The 26,912-nt window shown below is 38.3% G+C and overlaps 1 protein-coding gene across 6 annotated transcripts in view; it reads right to left on the bottom strand.

Annotated features, from left to right (window-relative positions):
* Nucleotides 1-5,300: 5,300 nt before the first annotated feature.
* CAPRIN2 (caprin family member 2) overlaps nt 5,301-26,912 on the bottom strand; it is a 37,770-nt gene continuing 16,158 nt past the window's right edge. For 3 of the 6 annotated variants that reach the window (XM_083831038.1, XM_083831035.1, XM_083831039.1), the window contains 11 exons: nt 23,067-23,198; nt 22,806-22,893; nt 22,117-22,172; nt 21,392-21,502; nt 19,622-19,732; nt 18,794-18,946; nt 15,790-15,973; nt 13,819-14,004; nt 12,496-12,596; nt 7,678-7,744; nt 5,301-6,223 (listed from right to left, as the gene is read on the bottom strand). In XM_083831038.1, the coding sequence (XP_083687164.1) occupies nt 5,655-6,223; nt 7,678-7,744; nt 12,496-12,596; nt 13,819-14,004; nt 15,790-15,973; nt 18,794-18,946; nt 19,622-19,732; nt 21,392-21,502; nt 22,117-22,172; nt 22,806-22,893; nt 23,067-23,198 (1,758 nt within the window). In that variant the 3' untranslated portion in view covers nt 5,301-5,654. The remainder of the gene's footprint in view (nt 6,224-7,677; nt 7,745-12,495; nt 12,597-13,818; nt 14,005-15,789; nt 15,974-18,793; nt 18,947-19,621; nt 19,733-21,391; nt 21,503-22,116; nt 22,173-22,805; nt 22,894-23,066; nt 23,199-26,912) is intronic. The other 3 variants (XM_083831034.1, XM_083831036.1, XM_083831037.1) reach the window with 2 other exon arrangements.

Here is a 26,912-nt window from a genome sequence, read left to right as displayed (position 1 = left end):
ATTAGAGAGTGTCCAAAGGAGAGCTACAGATTGTGAGGGATCTGGAGGGCAAGACGTATGAGGAGCGGCTGAGGCCCCTTGGTTTGTTCAGCCCAGAGCAGAGCAGGCCGAGGGGAGGCCTCATGGCGGCCTGCAGCTCCCTCACGAGGGGAGCGGAGGGGCAGGCGCTGAGCTCTGCTCTCTGGGGACAGCGACAGGACCCGAGGGAACGGCATGGAGCTGGGACAGTGGAGGGTCAGGCTGGGGGTTAGGGAAAGGTTCTGCACCCAGAGGGTGGTCGGGCACTGGAACAGGCTCCCCAGGGCAGTGGTCATGGCACCGAGCCTGCTGGAATTCACTACGCATTTGGACAACACTCTCAGACATAGGGTCTGTTTTTTGGGTGGTCATATGCAGAGCCAGGAGTTGGACACAATAATTCTCGTGATTTCCGTCCAACACCAGATAGTCTATGATTCTATGAACTCATGTGCCTTTTTATTATTGCGAAGAGACTGTTAATTTTTTGGGTTTCATCTACTTCGGAATAATGGATCTGGAACTGGGTTACAATGATTGAAAAACATTCTAGTTTTGCTACTCTGAAAAATTTAGGAACCTGAGTTCAGATTCTGCGATTTTCTTGGCAACTACTTAACACTGCTGCTGAGAGAAGACCCAGTGAGAAAGAACCAAGGAATATACCAAGAAATTAAAACCAAATAAATTAAATTCAAGTTGCACCAGTATGCATATACAGAAAGAAGAAAAAAAAAAGGATGTGAATAAAAGGGGGGTGAGGAGATAAGAGAAAGCAAGTATCTTTAAAGCTCCAAAACTCTTTAGGTGCACTGTAACAACAGCTTTATGAAGGATTTATAACAAGCAATCATATTTTGAAACTCAGTTGCTGAAAGCAAGGATTTTTAAAACAATTCATGTTTGACCATTGGGAAAATCAGAGTAAGTTCCAGACAGAGTAGCTAAAAAGATAACTTAAGTTCAAGAACATTGGGAGATGGAAAGGTAGAAAAGCCTTCCATGTTATCAGTTACTTAGAATTAGCCCTTTGACTTCTGCTTCTTTTGAAATGCAGGTAGCATTTTAACTGAATGGTATGTGCAATGTACTTTCCACTGGCATAGAAGAACTGACACTTTACCAGACTGAGCACATTCTTTAGGAAAACATCTGGTGGTAAATTGTAGTTAATAAGAGATACTCGTGGAAAAGGATGAGAAAGGAGACAACGGTCCTTCATCTGATGTGCTGCAAGTGAAAAGCAATCCATTGTGCAATGCCGGGTTTACTTCATTACTTCATTATAGTGAACTAATGACAAAGCAATTACACCTGTACCTGGCATAAAGCTTTCATTCCAAACTGGCTACAGTCCTTACTCACATAAGACTCAAACAGTACAAAAAACTGTATGAACTAGTACTCTCCAGCCAAATTAGTACTTCACAACTTTTTTCCAAATACAACAACACATGGAGATGTTCAGTCAGCAGATATAAATTTATGAACTTTTTCATTAATAGAATTGTTTATAGTTGGGAGGCAATACATCCAAGTTGATCAGAGACCTGTGAACAAGCACATAAGTGGAGTTAATGGTCTGGTTATATATAGTACAAGACCATTTCTCCAGTTCGAATACAGAGTAGACTTCATACCCATCACATATAATATTTATTTTCTCAAAAGACATGTATAGATTAGATAAAGAGCTATCAAGGATGATCTACAGCAGATAAATGTATGCCAGGTCTCCAGATATAAAGCTTCGATCAGAAGTCACGTTCCAAATCAGTCTCCCCCACTGTTTTGTCAGAGCACCTATAGGTAATTTACAGCAGTCAGGGAGGAAAGGTAAGTAAACTGAACCAGTACAGCAAAAACAGTGAAATTATCTGCACCACCACTGTAGCATACAGTATAGAGGGTTCCTTCGCTGCAGGAAGTTAGTCATGAAAATTCCAGGAGATCATTCATATTTCTCTCACTTCATAACCTGGAAAAAACACAAGAAAGTTACAAGTCCATTAGTACTTTGAAAATGTTAAGCAATTCTCCTATTTCACGGTAGTTTCAGTATTTCACTGAAATACCCAAAAGGAAACATGGAAATCCACTCAGTCCAAATTAAAACCTAACGTTAATTCATCATCTTGAATAGTATAGCTTATCTTCAGGAGACTACAGAAAATAACTAAACTGGATAGAATTTAGGTGGTATGAGATTTGCATAGGAAAAAGAAGAACAGAAGTTAAGAGAACCGTGATCTCCCTTTTAATTAGACCTCGTTATCATCTTTATATAATTAAGGCACGTTACTTTCTGTAACAATTCAAGCGACTTCTTTTAATAACTAGAGGACAAATGTATTGTCATACATAGTTTTTACATGAAGGCTGTATCACACCCAGTGTTATCTCAAATATTTTCAAGTTATGAAACTCACCTCTTAAATGCTTCATCCAGAAGTAGAATTATGGATCTAGGTCTTTAGTCTGGACATACTCAGACTAAAACTGTGTCAGTTGATAAATAATGCACTGAAATAACTCTGAAGTATTTTGAGAAGTTTTAAAACAGGTACATAATCTAGAACCATGAAGAATGATGATTGAGGTATCTGTCTCCCAATGTTAATATAACATTATGTTAAAATCAGATGAAGTCGTATTACTAGGTATTTTGAAGATTGGAATAGCAATTTTCTGTCAGTGCCTTTTGGCTGAGTCAGCTATTGGCCTGAAAAATAAGATTGCTTTGCTTGATCTTTTGCAGTTTTTTATACATGTATAACCTTAGCACTTCACAATTTGTCTAAACACCACTTTATGACAGTACCATTCAATTGTAGCTCTTCTGTAACAGAGATTAGCTAGAGTTGTGTTCACTGCTGACTGGAAACAGTGAAAAGCAGTAGCTCCACTTACAGAGGTAGGTAGGTAGTACATGAGAATCCTATAAGATGAAAATAAGATCAACTTTAAGTTAATGTATGACAAGATAATTTTGTCCAAGTTTTTGTTTTTTTTTTTAGGACTGATAAAGACATTATAAAGTAACTGGCATTGTGGAGATTGTGATTCAAGCTGATACATCTTACAAAATTATCAAGTCTTGTAAAGCCACTCATTGTGACTTATGGTCCGATTTACTACTAAGCAATGGTATAATGATTATACTTCATGTTTCATATCTTTACACTTTTTGCTGTGACTGTGTACTCCTTTAGTGAGGAATTTTAAAGTGTCATACATGCACAAGTAGATAACCAGCTTTGAAGTTGAGATGTTTACTTCGGATCTTAAAGATGCAAGCTAGAGATAGATAAAAGCTTTGCTAGATGTATTGGTAAGAAATAAGGATCGAGTTGAACAAATGATCACATGGGTCAAAAAAGCAGTTGTCCAGACTGCTTAAACCAGAGCATTAGAAAGCAGTACATGCTCCATGTAGTCACAGTAACCATGCCTGAGGTTGCCAAAGGCAAAGGTTATTGGCAAAACTTGAAAGTACTGATAGCTTGTTCTTAAAAAAGATTGGAAATCCATAGTACAAGTGCATAAAGCCAAATATGATAAACTAACTACATGCCAAATGAAGAGCTAGTGCTAAGGCACTAGTGCAGTTGTAGTGCAAGGGATACCCTGCTATAAGCAAAATAGGGCTCATTTTTTTCATTAGTCCCTAAGACAGCATGGGAAAGGAACTGGGACAATGCTAAAGCTATCTAAAAATTCAGAGTTGCAAGTCTGTTAGAAAAGCAATGAAGTCTGACTGCAGCTGCATAGCTATTGCAAGCTGAAATTTATCCTAGCACTTCAGTTTTTATCTATCATGTCCTCATAATAAGAGCCAAGGAGAGTTGTCAAACTTGGGGGTGAAAAAGCACTAAACATCTTACGTCCTCTTGCCACTGATCCTCTACAGAGAAAGTCCATTGAGAAAGTTCTGTAAGTTCAGAATACAAAATTATATACTAACTATTCAATAGTTAAGGCTTTACGTTTCTGTCATCAGGTTTTTTTTTTAAAAGCTAGATTCCCTACAGCTTTATCCCAAACCTCTCAGAACCTGCCATGGAAAAAAAAAGACTGAGTAGAATCAGTAGAATCATCCCCGAAATAAATCTATACGAAAAAGATCTGAACTTGGAATAAAATCAAGATCCTCATGCCAGTAACTTTATGAAGTCATGCCAAACAACTTGTTTTGGCATTTGTGTTGTAGCAGGGGAGAACAGTTTAAAGTTGGAAGTTTTGAGATCAGTCACTGAGAAACAGCAGTGTTATACCAGGGTCTGGAGTATTTAAAAGTAACCGACACAGAATATAAAGTGGTTATAAAGTGTCAGCTGAACTGCTTTGAGCACTTCTAGTTCACCCTTACATGTAGGAGTCCTTTCCACTAGCTCCCTTACTAGTATACCTAGATAAAATACTTCCTACTGATAGAACAAACTATTGAAGCTTTTAGAAGTATAAAGAGGCAGTGATCTACAGTTTTCTTACAGGTTCCAGCTTCCACTTTAAGCATGAGAAATGCTTTATATTTGACGTGCAGTTTAGATGACAGCATTTGTCAGTTCTTCAGTTTTTAGACTAGAAGACTGCTAAAGACTGGTCATATGCCCCCCTTCAGCTCCAAGAACAGTTTTATAAATGATTCCTAGCATTTATATTCAGATTTAAATTAAGATAAATTTAAGATGCAGAGAGCAGGCTTCAACTACATGTACCAGCTTCCACAGCAGTTGTCTGAAAGGAAAGAATCAGCTTGTAATGCAAGTTAAATTCTCATGTGAGAGGGAAGCCATACAGTTGGGCTTCCTAAGAATCAGTTATAGCTTTAAGATAGTATATCTGAACAAGCAAGCTCATCAGTGAGTGTTTTGAGGTGTAAGAATTTCAGCTAGCTGTATCAGCACTGAAAATCGTAGTGACAAATCTAGCTGTTTACAAAATATACTTTTAAAACAGTCCAATAAAGTGGGCAGTGTTTCATTTGTGATTTCTTAATCTTTCAGTTAAGACAGTAGGTATGTACCTAAATATGTAACTAAATCATGAATTCATTTTCAACAGGGGAACACTTAAACTGCAAACAAGAACCAAACACATAATCCCATTTAAACTGTAGTTTACCCTGAATTACTGAAACCTGAAGACCTATATAGTATGACTGAAACTTGAAGACCTATATAGTATACTTGAAGACTATATAGTATACGAACATGCATGTACAGCCCACACCAGGAATTTGTTGATAGTTTGACATTTTTAAAATAAGACCACTAGCAAGATTAATACTAAAATGCATATTAACTTGTTTTATTGAGGCACAACAAGGCATTGTGAATAGCCCATACTTGAGGCAATCAATAGTGTAGTAAGCTGGACATTAATACAGTTTAGGGTAAGTGCAAACAATATACATTCACAGCTTTACTAGCAAGGCTACATCACAACTGATAAAGTGCCAAATTAGTGCTGATTCAGTACCCCAAATCCACGATTTCACCTTGCACATGACCATCATTCCCCCAATAATGGAACCACATATCTTCTATAAAGTCAATAGTAAGTGCAAAGCTAGTCCCACCCCCCCCTCCACCAAGGTGTTTGGAGCAGCTTTTTTGTAAACATTGCACTGGATTTTAGTCCTGATAAAGGAGGTATCCCGAAAAGGTAGAGTATTTCCAGCTACTTCCATAGATGGCTCCCCGATGCAGACGTAACCAGATCTGATCCCCCTGGAACAGCTGCAGGACTGCATGATTACTAGCAGTCTCATGATCAGGAGCCCCATCATTTGCATATGCCGACACTAGGACCTCTTCATTCTTCATAAGATTCACATATAGGGGAACATTTACAGCCAGCTTCAGCATGTGGAAGATGAAGACGTAAGTACCATTCACTGGACAATTAAATCTACCAAGCTGGATGTCAAAAGTTTCTCCAAGGTTGTTCAGCAGCAGGTCAAACACAATTGGCTGGTCTAGAGTTCCGGGGGCCAAGTTAGATGTTCTGGCTGCAGAGAAGGCAACTCTCATCTGCTGCGGGAGGGGGTAGACATGCACTGGTAGTATGGTGGCAGCTTGGCTTGTCACTGGCATATCAACGGGGGTGATGCTGCGGGAGTCTCCCTGCCCAGAGTCCCCACTGTTAAAGGTTTCGTTGTCTCGTTCTGGACTGCTCACCTGAGAAGAATCACTCCACCCTGCTGTTAAGGATCATTAGCAACAATAAATAAGTATTATAACAAGAGTACCCTAAAACCTGCAGGTATATTTTTCAGCAGCAAGTGTATGGGTTTTGCAACACATTTGTCTTTCAGCTACAGCAGATTGACAAAGAACCCCAGCAAGAACAGAACTTTGAAGTTGTTTCACATTGATCACACTTGCGCTCAGCAAGATGGACCATAATTCAACATGAACAATGACTGCCCATACTTTAAGTAGGAGGGGGCAGTAGCTTGCAATAATTAGCTGTAGTATTTGCCACACATTACCATAAACCAGCATATACTAGCTTCTGAGCAGAGAAAAGCAAGTTCTGGAAGAACCCAGCAGGATTAGCAAGAGCCCGGTAATCATTTACTCACCTTCAAGACCTGAACTTACACTTCCAGTTACCTCAGTACTTCTGGAGTTGTATTCTTAATAGGTCATATCAACTTGGGATGCTAAGATATTACAAGTCTGAAAGACTACAATTGCTTTTAGGCTTTCTGCACCCTGTTCCCCAGAGTAAAGACATTTATTTGTTCAAATATCCAAGTTAGGAGGACCTAGTTTCAGTCTAGAATGAAAACAATAGATCTGAGAAATCTAAAGCAGTTACCATCAAGCTAAGCCTCTGCTGCTTCTACGGGAAATGAACATCTTAAGGTATCTGGTAAGACCAAGTAAAGTTGTTACTGATACCTTTACACTAACAGGTACATATGTCAACTGTTAACTCACCACACTTAATTCTCTTCTGAAATATTCTGAGTCCTCCCCTCAGAGATGAGCCACTTTATCCTAAGCAGTTGCTATGATATGCAAAATTTCCCTTTATTCTTCAAAGTAGGGAACTTACAGTCGTTATTCTCACTTTTCACTTATAGCATTAAGCCCATTTTTTCCCAGCACACACAGTAGGATTAAATCTAGTTTATAGCTTTTTCAAAATGCATACTATGCATTAGCTGTTTAAATCCAAGCATGGATCTCTACTCTGTACTTCAATGGTAGGGTATAAATTCAGGTTGTATTCCCAAAAACTTCTCCATACTGAAGTTTTCTCAGAGTACCTGGGATCTGGTAACTTACTCAGAATCAAGAAAGAGAGACCCTACAACCAAAGGAAGATGCCAAATGGAACAGCGGTACCATTTTGCCTGTATTTCCAAGTCAACTTATGAAGAAAGTTCAGTAAGGTACCACTATATCAGAGAGTTTTGACATTTGACATAGAAAGCACCAAGTTGAAAATGGTGAAGTCACCTCTGCTGCTATGCAATGCTGACTGTTTAAGAGCAGTACTTAAGCTTCCATCTAGCTTGGTTAATTTATAACCAAGCTTGCTCTTCCATGACAGTGATAGTACACTTTCTCACTATTCACGGTTACACTCCACTTCAGCAACACACACACTCATACCCCACTGGGAACCTGATGTTGGCCTTACCTCTTGAATTTGCTCGAGGACCACTAGTTATCCCACCTCGTTTATAGCACTGCTGGTAGTTAACATCCTAAAAAAATACAGAAGTATTAGTAGAATGGCTATGAGCAAGTCTGAAAACAAAGGGCTACCAATAAATGTGCAAATATTTTTTACTTGCACTTTATGTAAGCTCTAGACTAGACAACGATAGGGTTCAGAATTGAGGTGTAGGTTAACAGCCTTATTTATGGAAAGTTTACTGTTATAATAGCTCATATGAAGTTAAAAAGCTACTTAGATGCTAGTTCTAGCAAATTAGCTTCTGCACTATACACAGTTCACTTCATTGTGCATTACCTTAAGTCTCGGGGCTGTTATAGTACGAGTCTGTACAGAAGAACATATTTCAAAGCTGAACAGGCACACCCTGCCCCATGACTAACTACACAGGAAACTTACTGGAAGAGCATTAAAATTGCACAGGCTTGAAGATGTCTATTAGAAAAATGAGTTCTCATACAGATAGTAAAGTTGCATATAATTTTGTTGTATATAATTTATCTAATACTATTCCTCTAAGACTGCCTTTAGACTGCACTTCAGATACCACCACCCCAAGTAAGCAACTTATCTCCATCTAGAGATTAGTGCAGACGGGTCATACTACGTTTCAGGTTTTACTGAGATAGTATAGCTAGTTCAAAGCTATTCTAGTACCCAGTACAAGTTGGGTTATTATAGCCAATATATGCTACCTAAAACTTAAGTCTTGTTCTTAACATAGGAAGCAAGACAGGTCTTGCAACTACTTAAGAAAACTACTCATCTGGGTGCATTAGGTAAAAGACCAAGATGCTTGAAGTCAACGAAAGCTTTAATATCTTAGATACCACACAAAGGCAGTAACGTTCTAGTACTTAAGGTAGCAGAACTTTTATTTCACTAGGGTGATCTTGTTTACACCAGTGGACTTCTCTGAAATACTAGTTCACATTCGACAGGTATGGATGTAAGCTCTTCAGTGTAATAGTAGACCATTGCACTTTTTCAGTAAGAATTGCGATTTTACTAGGTAAAGGGAAATAAATGATAAAAATATAGGGCATTAAGATCTAGTAAATATTCCATTGCTTGTTAGTTGCCTTTCTTATTAACTGTCTTTAAGCCAAGGATGATCCAGTTGTCATACCAGAGATTAGTAGGACTGTAACAGCAATATTCACTACTTGTTACTAGTCCCCCATAAGAAGTAGCAGAACACTAGCAAGCATTGGAAGAGTCATTACATTTACACACTGTTTCTACCCAAGAATTGTAAATACAAAAGGATCAGTTCATTTTCAAAACAGTACAAAAACATCTAGTCTGCTGATGACGCTAATGAAAAGAAGAAACCACCACACTGTTACAAGACTAAGGGTTTGTGAACTATATGGTTAAGAAGCTTCAAAATACCCTACAGCCAACCAGGGATTCTAGAAGTCCAACCGGGGCTTCCAGAAGTCCACTGGTGTTACAACCCAAAGACTTTGAGGCCTAAAGTTAAGGTAGCATTATTATATTAGCAATTGCTGAACCAGATGTTCCAGGTTGCCCAAATAATCACCTCCACTGAAAACTTGTGTAAAGTACATATTACATCAAAAGGCTGTCCTTAAGGAAAGCTGTTTAGATAACCAAGATAAAACTTGAAAGCAGTAGGCAGGAGAGTTGCACACACTTGTGAGCAAGTCTAGTACACTAGAAACTACAGTCAACTGGAGCAGTCTAAGCTAATAGGCACTTCACAGGTTAAGATGTAGTAGATGAGGATATCTGTGAACAAGTACATTGCAAGTCTAACTTATCCAACAACTGCACAAAATTGTCATTAGAAATAGTTTCATTATGCCACAAATCTTATCTCAGAATAAATTAAGTCACATGAAAGTGTACTCATATTTCAGAGGACTTTCATTGTTGATACCAATCCCTTTGTCAGGTAGCTTGTTTGTTATTAGTCGGGAAAGTATGGGTTTGATAGTCCTGGTAGACCAGGACTACAAGCTCTTAATTTTTCTTTTGATGGGAACTCTTAGAAACCCAGGCCAATTCATGCATGTTATCACAACTTTATGTAAAAAAAATGTTACTATTTGACACAAAGTGCTGATTATGTTTGTCTGAAGCACTAATAGATCTCAGTTGCACTAGGAATCAATAGCTTGCCACTCAGGTACAGTATGATACTGACAGGACTCTGTGGGAATCTGGAAGCCCAGCTAGCATCTAAAACCACCAAGATGCAGAAAAGAGATCAAGCAACTTGAAACATTTTAAAGAATGCTAATCTAAAACATGTTGGTATAACCAAAAAGACAGGTTGTATCTGTAGAACAGATGTCTTTACAGGAATACACTTCGATTGAATATTTTTCCAAAATTAGATCTAACAGGGAAGGGGCTAATCACAAATTAGTAAGCAGTGGTTGCAGTGCTAAATTCTGACACCTCAGAACAGCAAAATCCCATCACTTAGAGCACTAATACTTGCACAAACTTGTAGGTGCTTTAAGATCATAGAGAAAGTAGAGCCAGTTACCTTGATGCAAAGCCATTTTTTCCACTTATCTCTCTCTGGGTACTATGGAGCCAGCTAGCTCAATCAGAACATCCCCACAGGGCTAGTAAGCCATATTTATTTCTCAGGAATCAACATAACTACTATCCTGATTAAGTGTTTTACATCAACACAAGTCACTAAGTAGCAGGAAGCCTGAAATATACATATTTTAATATTTTAGATAGTATAGATGGCACAGAGATTCCAGCTTTGATATATCTGCTATACTTTCTCAGTACAAACTACTGAAGTTAGTCACATCCACTCCTTCCATTTCCCCCTATATCCAAATGCTCCATACCACCCCCAAATGAAGACATTATACCTCCATATTACTTCCAAAACAAACATTAAGGATTTGGTGGTTTAGCCTAAGCCAACAGATGGTTCATGCTAAGTTTTGATACAATCCCTTTTAATTCTCATTACTGAGATGTTACAATTTAACCCATATAAGACAGCTGTAATCTAAACTCCATAGTTTTGGCTACTTTCACAGAAAGGTAAAATCAAAAGAGTCTAGGAGGCATAGCAAAACTCATTTGAATGAGACACCTGAGACTGATTGAAGACCTTATGCAGAGATATAAGTCAATGAATTTCACCTACAAAACTAATTGGGTGACTTCAAAAGACAACCTAGTGACTCGTAGAGAATAGTTGTTCGCACCACCAGCGGCAGCAATCCAATTGTCTCATATTATTTAAATCAAATTTGTCCTATCAATTATTTCCCTATTAAAAAAGCAACTCATTTACCTATTTCAACCAGCCCTTTCCTCAGTTAAAACACTGAGAAGGCTTTCTTCTGCAGTAAGATGCTGAGTGTCAAATTAAGACACTACCTGATCTCTTCCCGTTTTTGAAAGGCAGTAGTACAGCAAGCTGACAGTTTAGATATATTTGCCTCCCTCTGATTATCTCCCCTTACTCTTTGGTTTGGTAGCTGCAAGTTCTAAGGTAGTAAGCAGGAAGCACAGCACTGAGAAACTGAAGATTCTGCAGAACTCCCAGCATTGACAATGTACCTTTTCTTCACATCAGGAAAATTCCTCCTCACCTCTCACGTCCCCAGAGAAATGACAAGAAATAATGGCTTGAAAAAGAGGGGAGATTTAGATATTCAGCAGTAATTCTTCCTTATTAGGGTGGTGAAGCACAGGTTGCCCAGAGAAGCTGTGGCTGCCCCATCCCTGGAGGTGCTCAAGGCCAGGCTGGATGGGGCTTTGGGCAGCCTGGGCTGGTGGGAGGCATCACTGCCCATGGCAGGGGGGTTGGAACAAGAGCATCTTTAAGGTCCCTTCCAACCCAAGCCATACTATGATTCTATGAAGCTCAAGGAACACTTGTCCCCCAAGCGAGCTAGTTTGATATCTGAAATGTGCTTCACATGCCATGTTCCAAGACCTCCCAAAGCTACCTTAGCAAGAGTTTAGCTTGTATTTGGACCATCCACTCATTTTCAAAGAGTCAAACACTGGAATTTAACCTGTTTAACCATTAACTGGAAATGCTTAACTTTACCCTTCATGAAATGGTGTAAAGGGTGAATTTTGAAAAGCTTCCATTTTGCACCAGCTGGTGTTTGACAGAGCATATTCAACATAACTAATTTCACTCTTTCCAGCTACACTTTACCACCACTACAGATAGAGGCTGCAGAACATAGGACTAGTTATTCTTTGTTGTGATCTGCTGCAAATCTTCAAGATAAGGCAGCCTTTAAGAAACCTGCCCTCATTCAAATCAAGGTCATTAAAGCAGGTTCCTACCAGGTTTTCTGGTATGCCACAACTTCAAGAATAAGGATATCTGCACTCCTAGTTGCAATCCTGAAGTGTGGATGGCTAGAGCAATTCACTAAAAACAAGTGTGAAACTAGTGTGAAACTTGCCTAACCACTTTTTTTTAATCAGTCCATACAGGAGTTTATGTACTTTACACTAAAGGCACTTAGTACTAACTTTAAAACCTGCATTAAAATGGACTCAGTTGTCATTTCATTTGCCATCTGGCTGCATTTCAGAGACTCATTTCAGACTAAAATCAACTTGTCCCACGTGTTACCTGAGCTGTCTTCCTATTTCAACTGCTTTCTACCTTTCCAAAGGAGTTTGTCTAAGAAAGAAAACTAACTTAGAAGTAGTAGTTTACCTGTTAGGATAGTGAAAAGATACAGTATTAGAAGACTTCTCTACGTTCTCCGGAAGGCTACTGGAAACCAAGTCAATACTTACCCTCTGAGAATATGGCATTCCAGCATAATCTCTACCAGGGAACTGCAGCTGGCCGTAGTTGCCATTAGTTATTGAGGGTGAGCCTCTGTAAGCATCAAAACCTGTTCAAATAAAAGTTAATACTGAATATTCACTCATTTACACAAGTACAAAATACAGCTAGAACCTTTGCAAGCCTGTTTAGCAACTGACATGTATGAAGTTACATGGTTATACTTATGCTTTATTTCAGCATTCAAAGCAGAGTATCACAACTCTTCCATCAGCTACTCAGAGCTATCTACTCTGCATGCAATGATTCATACTTAGGAGTATTAACAGACCTTAGCAATTGCCTGTTTGTTACTAATGAGATCTCACAGAACAGCTGAAAAGCTTGCTATATCCATAGACAGAGTTTAACATAAAATTAAGACTTTGTTTTGCTATTACCCATGCTCAGCTATTCTGTTTTACTACTACAATATTTAACCTCTTCAGCTATTAGACTAACTATCAAAGACCACCCACAAGCAATTTAGTACCAGGCACTACCAAATCTTTAACTGCCTGTAAGTTAGAACTACATAACTCATTTTTGGTACATGTTCCTACAAGCTAGGAATCAGTCCGAGCCCAATAACTGAAACAACTTCTGTTTCAGACTAAGCATGCTTTGACTTCAAAGCAAACAGGCTGCAGCTACCAGGAACTTTGATAAGAAGCTACTATCTGCTAAAAAAAGTCAGCTCAAACTTTCCAGGACACTCTAGCTAGCAGCAGAACAACAACTGATTTGCTGAGTCCAAACAATCCTCATAAAATCCTTCAGTTTATTATTAATCCACAACGGTTCTCCATTACTGCAAACTTCCTTCCCTTATCCTGGTTTCTGCTGGTAATATTGAAAGCCTGTAGTGTTGAACAAATGCAGCATTTGCAGGAAACAAGATAGTAAGTGACTAAGTGATATCTGAAGAGGATACTTGCCCAGCACGTTAGCAAGTGACAGAGGCCAAAGGAAAGAACAAAGGAGGTAAGAAGTTCAGAAGGGTAAATGAACTGGCATAAATTACTGAGCTGTCATTGAACATCTCCATTTTCATAATTCAGGCTATGAAACTGCTCAGCCAGTTCACCTGACACCCAAAGTACAGGTACTATAAGTAGAAGTCAGAATGAACTTGCTTAAGTTCCATACAGACAGACACTGTTCTCCACACCTTGCTCTTAAAAAGATATCTTATGAGTTTTCACATGTAGAACCTAAATTTAACACTAAAAATGGTTTAAAACATGGTATTATACTAACTAGGTTTTCTTAAGGTAGCAGTAAAGACATACCTTTATACCCACCAGGGGAACGATATGAATTGGCCAGTGACCTTCCACCTCTAGCAGATCCTCTGACAGACCCACGACTATTAAGGTAAGGCTGAGGGGGTCTTGGTATAACATTAGTCTGTGCTGGATAAAAGGCGAGACTACCATTGCTAACAGGAACAGCTCCATCAGGTTGATAATTCACTGCTTAAAACAAAAGGCACAGTTGAATTCTGAGCTTTTATAGCTGCAATAAATTACAACACCTAGAAGCAAGGGCAGCATTAAGTTCAGTCAGATTAAGCTGCTCAGTATATCCTGTTATTGTCTTTTCATTACTTCAGAGGAGTGGGATCCTTTTTTTTCTTCTATAGAGTGTAATGCGTGTTAAAGTACATTGGAGACACAGCCCAGGCTGTCAGTGTAAGCCTCTTATGTGTTCATGAAGATTCAGTTGACTAGGGCATAACAAGCTTGCCAGCACCAAGAAAATAACCAAGCTCGAAGAAAAAACTATCAACACTTGACTAAGAACTTTCACTTAGATTCTGTACAGTTCCACTAGCAGCAAGGCCTCAGCAGTCTATGACAAACTAGATCACACATCAGTATTGACATCCTTCAGTGCAATGAAACAAGCTCCATCTTATCTAGATGGCAATAAGACCACTGCAGAAAGCTAGTTCAACAGTTAGGATTGAATGTCAACTCAAGAGACTGAACCTAAGAGGTACAGATATTATTTAAGAATGCTTTTCACTCACAGTAAAGTGGTTAGCCTTAAATATAGACCTTAAAACCACGAATGTTTCCAGATCCATGTTTTTTTTTAAATCAACCCAGAACATCTTAAAATGAATTCAAGTACAGTGTCAGTCTAAACTGTCTTTCTGAAGTCTGTGTAGAGCCACCACAGTACAGCCTTAATAGAACATCATGGTATTTCATCAAAAAGCTGTACAGAAGGCTGTTGATCACCTCCTATGGTCTGATAAGGAGCACTCAAGCTAAACAAGCTTTAACTGCTGCACTTATTCCAAGGTTAAGAGCTCCAAAGAAGGATGTCTCACTGACTACACATAGTAGCGAGGCTGATAGTATAATTTTTACGAAGATTTCTCTGGCAGAAAAACAGTAACACTAGGTGACCTTGAGTCAGTGATTATATATCTTTATAAACCCAGATTCATAAATTGTCATCCTTCTCATCCTGGAACCTGTTTCAGGCAAATTTGGTGGGCTCATTCCCTTTAGAATTCTTAGTGTCAACTCCATATATTAACCCGGCATCAGTATCTGAATGCGAAACAGGTCAGTTATGTTGAATAAGGCAGCTCAGAACCCTACTTATCAGAAGTTGAATGTTCTTCAGGTCAGATACTGACTCATGCCAATAAAGACAGCCTTGGTAAGAAGTTACATCTATATAAACATCAGTAAAAGGAAGATCTTTTGCTGCATTGTAGGCTGTCATCTTGCATCCTGTAATTCAGGAAAGCACTGAAAGCTTATCCATGCCTTCTAGTATTTACCATCTTCCAGCACTAGACATCACTGTACTGGCCATCACTGTATTACCATGGACCAAACTAATAGTTTCAAGTATTTCATCACTGCTTCAACTCCAAACATTTGTTTGACAAGTACCACTGCATACTTGAATTTCCCACCTATTGGGAAGTTATATGCATCAGGCACTTGGGTGATGCTGTCCATGCAATAGTAGCTAGTCTGAAGCAGCCTTTCATCCTGCTAGCAGTTTCAAGATTAAGTTTACATACCATATTATCAACTGGATTAGAGCTGATATAACCCTTATTTTTAATAAGTGCCACATAAGCGTTTCAGTGGTTAATAATTGAACTTCAGTGGTTAAGAATTCATGAGTTAGAACCTGAAAATATTCAAAGCACATTAATGAATTAATACTATCTGAATAACTTTTATGTAACTTCCAAGACTTCTTGAAATGCAGACATGTACAATTCTTACCTGAAGACAGAGATTCTTGTGAAAGAGAGGTTTGTTCTGCAACATGAGAAGATTGCAGCTGGCATTGAGGAGGAGTCTGTGTACTTGCTGTAGAGAAACTCTGGTTATATCCTGCTGAATATGAAGAATCCTCTTTAATTTCCTGGTCTTTACGTGGAGGCAGCGGTGCATTCACCTTAAATACCTACAATATAGTTCAAGACGAATGTTTTGCATTATCAGTTAAAGTCTGCCTAAGGCCATCACCCTGCTACACCACAGTTTAAATCCAAATGCCTAGATCAGTTTCTAGAACATCAGTTATTTCTTAGAATTGAGTACATGGTGTTTGAACCCATCCTTTTCCCTCGCAGTAAGTTTATTAAACTTCTTGTGTCCTTGACTACTGGCCAAGAGATGTAGCTTGACTGAACATAGCTACTATATTCAATAAACAGAACAGCTGTCCTGTCATACAGAAAGCTAGTTTGCTTCCAGGTAAAACCCACCGTTCAACTCCTTGATTAAAGCTTTTGAGCTGAAGCTCTAACAGCCTAGGTTGAGATAAGATATTCGTGTTTGAACACACATCTTGGAAGCTCATGCAATTCTACCATCTACTCAGATAAATACTGTATTAGCTTCCAGCCCTTTTGTAAACTGAACCTCCACTTTCCTAGTCTCATTTACTCTGTTAGCTTATGTTAAACTTCACAGCTTGATGACTCTAATCATTCTCAGAAGCCTCCATAAGTAGAACTGGGAAAAACACTTTTTCCAGGGTCAAAGAACCAAGTACTGTCTCTGATAGGGAACCAACACAGAAAACTCATAATACTAAAATGCCGAGTATAGCTTTAACCATTACAAAATGTCACAGATTCTGGGTTTTTACTTCAGATGAAGTGATCAAAGTGATTCAAAGCCTAACTGATACTTACAATTATTTTTGAACCTATCCAAGTAGAGCATCCAATATTCTCTGTCAAGAAACTAAATTTCAGCTATGCATTAAGTATATTCCTTTTTTCTTCTGAATATAGAAGAGACAAGCAGGTAGATGCCCTTTATCTTAAAGCCTCCTTAGATGCTTTGGGTAATTAGGGCAGAGTTTTCAAGCTTTGCAAGACCACTTAGAATGAAATACATAATCAGAAATTGTTCGAGGTTCTTCCAGATACTTCCCTGGGCCTTAAGCAGACACTTGATATTTAAGAAGGGAAATCCTGCATGTTGGCAATCCTACCGAAAAAATAGCAGCATGAAGTTTTAGTGGTGATCAAGAGATCTATGCAAGAAGGTACTATATTTTACTGCAAGAAATGGATTGATGACAAGGAAGCCTGTAATACGGCCTTACAATTAAATGTTACCATAATAGAATCTTCAGATGTGCGCTGCACTCTGGTACACAAGCAGAAAAGCAGCGTAGACAACATTTCAATGAAATATTTTCCTTTCCAGTTGAACTCCAAGTCATTTTTCTAGCCATGCTAAAAGGCTAAACAATGAAGTACTATTAAATCCAATCAATAATTTCAATTGCCTTAAAGCATATCCACTCATTACCAGCACTTCTGCTGCTGCAGCAGTCTTTTTAAAATAAAATTGAGGATGCTGTCAACACCCACATCCTAGTCTACTTTTTCCTAGGAGTCACAGGTGGAATACTAATGAAGAAGCTGGGCTACAGGTACTGTCTGCCCTTAGGCTTCCACAAGCACAACGGCAGCAATAGGGGGAGGACATCTGAGGACATCTCTCACTACTGTAGTATCACTGTTTGGCAAGGTAGCACCTGACTCTTGGCTACCCAATGAAATGCAAATCCTGTTGTCTTCTGGGCTATGAATCTAAGCAACAGCAAAAAGAAGACCCTGCATTGCCAAGTTCAAGATTACCACCACTACAAGAGGAATAGAGATCACAGCAACTGAGTGACAGGTATCTGCTAGTTTGACACAAATAACAGGAGTTTTGCATATTTAATGCATCTTTAATGTATCTAGAAACACCACAGAATTCATTCCAGTGAACTTTCAGCGTTACCATTTTGATAATAAGCACTCTGAACACAGATCCTAGGCTCAGATAGAATTAAAATAACAGACCATGACTCCGTATTTATGTCATGATAGATATTTACCTTACAGACCAGGTCCCCAGACAGTCTCTGGTTCCTTGATCACAGCTTGCTACTATTTTCACTTTCATGAAAGTCACCACCTAGCAACTTGGCATAATTTCAATAGAACCGGATTATAACAATCCCCTACTTGCACTTGCCCTACTTATGATTACATCAAAATTCTGTACATCTTAGAACAGTTCTACTGGAATCACTTCTACAAATTCATAAAGCTAAGCAAGAAACATCACAGTAGTGATTTACTAAAGAGCATACCAAAATGTTAGATGTTTAGCTACATCTAGAGTTCTTGTGTTTTGAAATATTAGCTATTTTCTCCCCACTAGCCCTACTACATCAGTCCAAGTTGTAGAACTGCACCAGTACATTTTTTTTTTGAAATGGAGAACCTCAGATGACTTCTTCCACAGCTTACTTTTAAGCAAGAATGTTTAAGCCCAAATACAGAGAAGGGGACGTTACCAGCTAAATGGAGACCCTTCCTCTAGGAAGGGCTTGCACCCCAAACTGATAAACAGTAGCAGTGTTAGTAATATTTATGAACATTAGTAATGATGTACGACCTGAACAAACACGACCTGAACAGACACTGCTGTTTATCAATGCACAAGAACAACTTAAGTACAGTCAACTCTACCTTGGGGAATACATAGAAGTCAATTGACTTAATGCCTAACTTTTCCCTCTTAGCTCCTTGAGGATACTAAGATATCCCAGGAACTGGAGAAGCAGAGCTCTAATATACTTTTCCAACACTGAAGCCTCAAAATGACCTATCAAGTTCCCTATCATATCATGGGAAACCAGCTTCCCCAGTACTAGGACTAAGCTATGAGCATGCTGCTCAGTTATTATGTGGCCTCAAGTGGCACTTACAGTCTGCATAGCCTGAAAGGGAGCTGCTGTTATTGTCACAGAACTGCTACTCGCTGGAGGAGACTGAAAGCTTTGCCCTTGTGGTACTGGTGTTACAGAGGTGCTTGAAGTCGGCAACGGTGACTGTGGCTCACTTGGGAGGGGAACAGTTGCCTGAGGAAAGAATGAAAACATAATGAGGCCACTTGATAGTTATCAGGCAGTAACATAAGCAGTTAAATTGTTCTAAAGCCCAGACTGACAGAAGTCAGCAGTTTCTACAGGATGACATTTGGACATAGTAGTGCTACAAAATAGCTTTTGCTTACAATTTCAAATCTTGCTGTGCATCCTCAGCAATCAGTACTTCTATTGCAGTCTCTGCTGATTAAGTGAAATGTGCCTATGAGCTACTATACATACCACCGATTGTATGAATTTCACAACAAACAAGCATTCAGTGTTTTGGTCCACCACTAAGGAAACATGGGATGTTTTTTGTTCAATTTATTGAAAGATTTTCTGAATTAACAACACTTTCCAAACAAACTTGGTAGTTTTGTTTGGAGCAAGTATATAGCTTACTTTATCCCCAACTTAATCAATTACGGTTCAGATTAGAAACAATGCTGAGTTGTCCAGACAAAGCATTAACCAACATTGACTCATCTGTGCAGAGTGGCAAAATGAAGTGTTTTATTTAGAATACCAATATAGTACATGAATCAGAAGTCAAAAGGAACAGAGAGGATCATTTAACAAACTATACTTTCCTGATCCCACATCTCATAATTTTCTGATACCTATCCCATATGATTATTAATACCTGAACTATTTGTGGTAACTCACCTGAGCAATTTCGATCTTTTTAGGTATCAGTGGCTCAGAAATACGCGAACTTGTCTGATACAATGGCTGGGAAGCATATTTCTCAGTCTCTTGAGAAAGTGATGCTGATGCCTGGAAGAAGCCATACATGTACCCGGTATTACAAGAAGCATAGCAAAACATTGTGCTTTCTGCAAAAACTAAGCAATAGCAGTGCACTGGTTGAAACAGGTGAATTTTGGAAGACCAAGACAAATATTTTAAGTCCAAAGTAAGCATACTAAATAGTTATCTTCGGCAAAAGCTTCAAGTAATTAGCTTTAGGGATTCAAACAATATTCTTTTTAAACAAGAAGTTGTACAACTAGCCCTGCAAAGTCACATAATCCCAATAACTTGTAGATTGCTTCAAGCAGTTATTTATAAAGTGACACACCTGCCTCACTGAATTAGGTGGAAACACCTGACAGTAATCTTCCAGTAATTTTTGCCTAACATGGCTTCAGCAACAAACTTTCATAGGCAGCCTTTGTAAAACCTGGATGGCTCTATGGTTAACTCAGACCTCTAATGCCAGTTTTAAGAGTTGCTTACCCTTTTACTGTGTATCTAAGTATAAAGACTACCAAGTCTCATGTATGTCACAGGTGACAACAGAACTGCATTTCCATTCCAAAAGAATTCACTGCCACCATGGAGTATACTCCCTGGTCATGCTGAAACCAAATGAATCTTGCCTACTGCTTTCTAGTCCTTCTGCTTCTCATTTAGAAGAAGGCCATCACACTTCAGAGCTAAGGGACAAGAGATGTGCTGGGCACAAACAAACCTAATGGCAAACACTAAGTTTGCAAAAACTCAGAACCTTCACTTAATTATATGTTCAGCACAGCACAAGTCTTCTGCATACAAGTTAAACAGCAAAATTAATGTCTGTCAGCACAAGAAGTTTTAATGCTATCTTTTACAATGCAATAAGAACTAGGCTAAAACCACTGATTCAAGAGGTAGAAGACAATAATAAAACAGTCTTCATTGGGATGTTAAGCTATATAGTATATCAAGGAATATAGTAAAGGCTACATAGTCAGTATCCTAATAGCATGCACATTATAATGGAGGAATGTTCATTTTTATGCTGATTTACATACACAGTATTAAGTATCCAATGGAAAGACCCAAATATTTCCAAGCACAGCAACACTTACAGATCTAAGACATAAGCCATCATAAATTGCAACTATTTTTTCAGCTCTTAATATTTAAGAAATGCTAGTTTAAGATTTAACTGCATATAACATACAGGTAAGAAAGCAAAGCTTAAGCTCCTGACTCAGCATCAGGAAGTCAGATGCCTGCCATTTTTCAGTTACTGCATGAGAACACATTTCTGTTTTCAGCTTAGTCTGCTATTTCATCACAATATCCACCCCAATTTATGCATCGTCTATATTGCCAATGGAAATTATTTTGCACTAACCAAAGCAAGCTTATGCTGCTCATGTTTCCACAAGAATATGCACTACTTTTTAGCCTGTTTTCTAGCCTGCATTTTTATCCCACACCCTTTCCATTTCAAGGGACAGACTGTTCACTCTGCATTTATGTAGTATTAGGAAGACTTTTCCAACAATCTAAGTATTCCAGGATGTAATATACACTATTGCTGCCACCTGCATTCCATTCCCATACATTGTTCAAGTATGGGTATTCAGGAGAGGTTCTACCACAGCTTTCTGCTAAGGCTGGCTCTCAGACCTCTGAATGCAAGTGAGCCCCTGGGAATATTACCTGTGGCGTCTGTGGTGTCACCAAGTCTTCAGTTTCAGAGCCAGAAAGGGTCTGATCAGCAGATGCTAGGGAAGTATTAGAACCATGCAGGGTCATGGATGAAGCAGTAGCCTTGCAAGAGAGAAAAAGATAAGATTTTGGAAAGTTGCCTTGAATGTTTGGTTGTCACCAAAACCCACACTGTTTACAAGTAGATCTCAGAATTAGGCAGGACCTGAAGTACTTTGACCTGTAAGCTTAAGTTTACCTTTTTTTAACAATTAAGAGTTCTTGTTAGTTGCAAGTAAACCTATTTAAAAGTCAAAGTAAATACATGAAAGCACAGTAAGTGAACTTAAGGTTCAAACCATAGCTATGAAATCAGAGACATATCTTCATCTTAAGTAAGGATCTTAAGAGATGAATACGCGCACTGTCTAGGAAACAGGCATGTCCTCCTGTGTATCATTACCTATGAATTAAACACAAATTACTTGAACACATCTTCAAAACACCATTTTACTTCTAGAAGTTTCTAGCTTCTAAGATTTATTTCTGCATTTGCTTTGTGATAAGCACAACAGTCAACATTGCCAGATTATACTTTTAAGCTACTAAACTGAATTTATATGACATCAGTTACAAAGCCACTGTTAACATTGAAATAAAGCCTGTTCTAGTGAATAACTACTGTATTTCTTGGGTACTCCTTTGCCTCTTTCAGGGGAGTCCTAGCACCAACTTACCTGAAGGGGTTGTTGAAGAAAATCACTTTGACTTGGCAGTTTCTGTTCTTTTGAAACTAAAAAAAACACGAGTTCAGTAACAGTTGTTTTTAAACTCAGAATTTGCTATATGAAGATGCTTTGCTATATGAAGATGCATGGCATTTTTATAGTATGCACTGCAAATATTTAGACTTGCATCACTAAATTACACCCACATGATTTTTTTTTTTAAAGGCAGATATTCAGTGAAAATATTTCTACTAAGGTAGGGATGACCACTTTCCAGATAAAAACAGAACAATTAAATACTTAAACTGGGTAACTGTTTTATAGCTTAAAAGCCACACAAGTTATTTATCATGGCCCATTATATGAAGTATAGCTAGTTAACTGCTCTTCATTCTGAGCTCATTCATGGCTTGTATCTATAGGCCACAAACAAATTCAGTACAGACACAGCTTGCCTGTTCTGCAGCTGGGTTCAGGTGCACCTGCCTGTCTGATTATACAAGCACTGCATCTCTACACAAGCACATCAGCTTAAGGCACCAACAACACTTAAAATAAAATGGTTCAAGCTGCTCTGACAGATACTTTTTAATTAGACAATCTGTCTTTCCCACTAGACCTATTGATCCACAGCCAAGCAAACCCTGCCGGTGTTGCCAAAATCTCACATACAGGTAGTGTTTACTGTTATTACTTACCTACAGGACTACTTGCTGGAGTAACTGAAGGTGGTTGAGATGAACCAATGGCACTTGGTGAAGCTTTATCAAAATCCAGAATGGACTCCTTTTAAAAAAAAGAAAAAATTGAATTCTACATACAAGCAAAGTATTCATTTGACAAGCTGCTGTTAACTAAGTAGAACTAGATCCATTCAGTGCAAATATGCACTGTCAGCACTGCATTTTTCCTAACCTAGTAGGAATTAGATCTGCTGCAACAACAGAGGAAAAACATACTTGCATGAAGTTATAAGTCCCTTGTATCTGAGTCATCAGATCTTGAAGTTTTTCCCTTCTCAGTACTGGATCTTTTGGAAGAGTTGAAGTAGAGCAAAATTCTGCAGCTGGCTGATGTACAGGTTTAGGCACCTACAAAGGAAAAGGTTAAATCTAACACTGGAAGCAAGTCAAGTTACCTTATCCAATATAATTCTAGAGCAAACTGTAGGTAGTGAACACCACAGGTCAATAAACTATTAGTGAGTTCCTGAATCAAGTTCTCACTTCAGTAAAAGTCAGCTTACAGTTGCCACAACTAGTTAAACCATGGAATTGATTGGTTTTCTTACAACCAAATACATAAGATAGTTTACATGCATTTAGTGCAACGTTAAATATACCTCCACCTACAGAAAACCACATATTTAAGTTCAAGGCCAGAACAAACTTAAAAACCAAAACTGCACCCACTACTCAAGATTTAACACATACTTCCTCCTCCCAGTACACTGCATGCAAGTACAGATCTTTTACTGGGACGGCATTTTCAGGCATTCTAAAGAAATAGCACCTAAGAGATGCACTGCAAGCAGGTTACTCAGAATTAGTGTTTGCACTTTAGAGCCAGATACTCTCAATGCACCAGCTCCTGCAGTAAGTATTACATTATACTTCACAGCTTGGCATGAAGGATACACTAGTAATCCCATGCAGTAGCCTAATTTTTTGTAGCTAAACAGTGACTTCTGCAGGACCTTGTTATTCCTTAATTGTTTAATTCCTTAGTTGTCCCCTCAACAGTTCATCCCAATTGGTTCTCACTTCACTTTAAAAAAGATGAGAACATTTAATCAGAAAACAGGTGAGTCTAAGTTACCAGAAAAATCTGGAATATTAGTAAACTCCTTAAGCTGCATAAGTCCTGTTATTGACAGTGACACATATGACTGTCTAGATAGTCCAAACATTTTGAAAGCAGCTTGGGGGAAAGTAGTAAGCTTGCTGTAAGTATTTAAAACCATAACTGTAAGTGATTCTCTACAGCTTTGCAGCTTTTGTTTGCCTGTGCAACTAGAGGCAAATATGAATAAATAATTGCATTATTTCAACTAAACGAAATGTTTAAACACACAAAGATGTGTGAAAGCCTTTGCTTTCCTACAGTGCCAACATTCGTCTTTTTGGTAGGTTACTATTTCAGTATACTGTATAGTGACATAATTGAGTATTTGCATTAAGTCACTAGAAAGATATATAGCAGAAAATACATGTCATAACATTTACTTGTTACACTGGGTTCAAAACAAATGAAAGTTTCTTTTAAAGGACAAATTGGACAAAGACAAAATGAAGTGCCCTTGTCCAGTTTTAGGACAATCCCAGAAATTCTTGCATTTTCCAGCTGTTATCTGCAACTAGTCACTGCATTTGCAGAAGTTCCAGTAACATGCACAAGAAGCCTGCAGGGTTTAATGAGCTTCACAAAGCATAATCCATGTACATGCAGCAGTGCATTAAATCAGAAGAATGCATGTCTAGTATCTATGTGGACCACATAATGCTACTCATTCAGCTGTAGGAAGTTCTACTTTACCCTATAGCTAAGAGTGCTACTTTCACACTACCCCCAAAGTAAGTTCTGAAGCATAAGCAAGAGCTTTCATTATTACCTGTATTCAAATTATTGCTGTACCTTCCAATAATAAAGAACTAAAAAGTATTAAGGATCTAAGCACAGGACAAAAGCTACAGATGAATAAAATTAAATCTTGGCAAGTTATCCAGTAAGTTACTAAGAAGTCTGACTCTCCTTGTCCGTCACCATCTGCCCTCCCTTATACACAGACTTCACCTTAAAACACTTGCTGTCATGTCAAAATTCCTAATTAATGCTTCTCTACACTCTCTCCTCATTAAAATTTACTAAGACAAGTACACTACCAAACTTTTCCTATACATCTGCAGACAGGTATCAGGTTTTCCACCTTCAGCCACCTAACTAGGTGAAGTCTGACAGTGTCTGTAGGTAATATCAATCTTAAGTTAGACTTGCACAATAAACAAGTAAAAAGCAACTCAAGAGCATGGAAGCAAAAAAGAGACTGCAGTGTTTCACTTGTGGTTGTCAGAGATGATACAACCTTCTGCCATGCTTTTGCGATTTGTTAGTCTTATCTCCTTCACCTGACACTGTGAGGCCACAGTCTGGGCAGTATGCTGGCAGCACTGTTTGCTTCAACTAGAAGAGCATCTATACATGGTTAGACTATGATACCAGGGCTTTAACCATGAAATGAAAACAGAAGTTTGCTAGTGCCTGCAAATATTCAAATCCACCAGCCAGAATTAACTGTAGGTCAAGTTACCTTATGTGAATTTGCTGTTCTGCTGGTACTTCAGTGTAGATGTTCAAAACTAGAATATTTTCTTTGCATGTGCATGCGTGAAAATGCATCAGAAAGTTGATTTCCAGTTCTGTGCCTTTATGAAAGATGCTTTGAAAAAGCAGATACTTGACATTCTTGATGTTTTTATATTAAGTTTTTTTTCTAGCCCAATTCCAAATTACAATTACAATTCCAAAATTGTAATTGGGTGGTGTCTTTACAAGCTAATAGCAGCTTCTCGGTTTAGTAGCCTGTTAGTCCAGCTCATAATTTACGCTTACCAAGATCAATTTAACACCAGTGCTGCAAATAACATTCAGCTGGAGTTTTAGACAGCACTGATAACTTTAGGTTTCAGAAGCATTGTTGTGATGAGTTAAACCCAAACTTTGACACTGCTCACATTCAAACTCCTGACACCTATGTCTCCAGAGGGCTGATTAAAAATGAAGTTCAAATGCCTAGAATTTGGTTTAGGACCCATTCAATTATTGCAAATTAATGTAAAAGCACTGACCACTTTGGAATTTTACTAGTAGGAATGCCAATATATCATGTATTTCTGTTTAAGTTTGGTTTTTAGACACTGAAGATCTTTTTGTACTTATCAGTACTATAACATACTATCTCACACTAGTAAAACTCCATTATATGATAGATACATGACCTCAGTGCCTCATTACATTTATTAGCTGTGGAATAGAGAAACAGCTAGAATGGTGATACCTAAGCCATAATCACTACAGTGATCAACTCACCAACTGTGCCACGTAAATAGTTAGAAATATAGTTAGCATTCACTTTCTTCTCCAAACAGCAGTCTCAGAACAAATCAAGTTGTACTGAGTGATGCACAAGCCAAACCATTCTGCTTTCAGAGGAGGCAACAAATTCATCTTACAAAGCTTCCTTGTCCACAGGTTGCACAAGCATTTATGTAGAAATAACAGTTAACAGACCTCCACATCAACTCACTGTTTTAGGCTCAGCTTCTTAAGTGTTGCAACTTGTAGTACATTAAGTTAAATCAGCACATTTTAAAATCTCAAAACCTAGCAATTTATTAAAAATGTATGAGACATTTCAGGGAGCAAGAAAGAATTAGATGTCAGCTCCAGAGAGCTGAAGTAACATGAACCTTTTATTTACCATGTGTCGGTCCCTGCACATGACCATTTTATAGGTTCTCCCAGGGAAAGAAGTGGATCCAGCACTCATTGCCACCTCTTGCTTTTGATCATAGAAAAGGTTTTATTATCCAAAAAGCTTAAAATATTAATTATATTTTTCCATATGAAGCTCAAGTCAAACCAAGAATGTTTTTAAAAGATTATAAAAGCTAGCTAGGTTGATGGTAAGCTATTTTCTGATCATTCATTATACTTATCATAAAACAATTTGGTAATAGCGGCTAAGCAAAAAAGCCAACTAGTGTGATCTGCTACATAAACCAGTTGTAGAGTACTTAAATGGGCTT

This window comes from Anser anser (assembly GCF_964211835.1).
Source record: "Anser anser genome assembly, chromosome: 1".
Taxonomy (NCBI): Eukaryota; Metazoa; Chordata; class Aves; order Anseriformes; family Anatidae; genus Anser; species Anser anser.
Note: the sequence above shows the minus strand (reverse complement) of the source record. Positions and strands in the feature narration are given on the sequence as shown.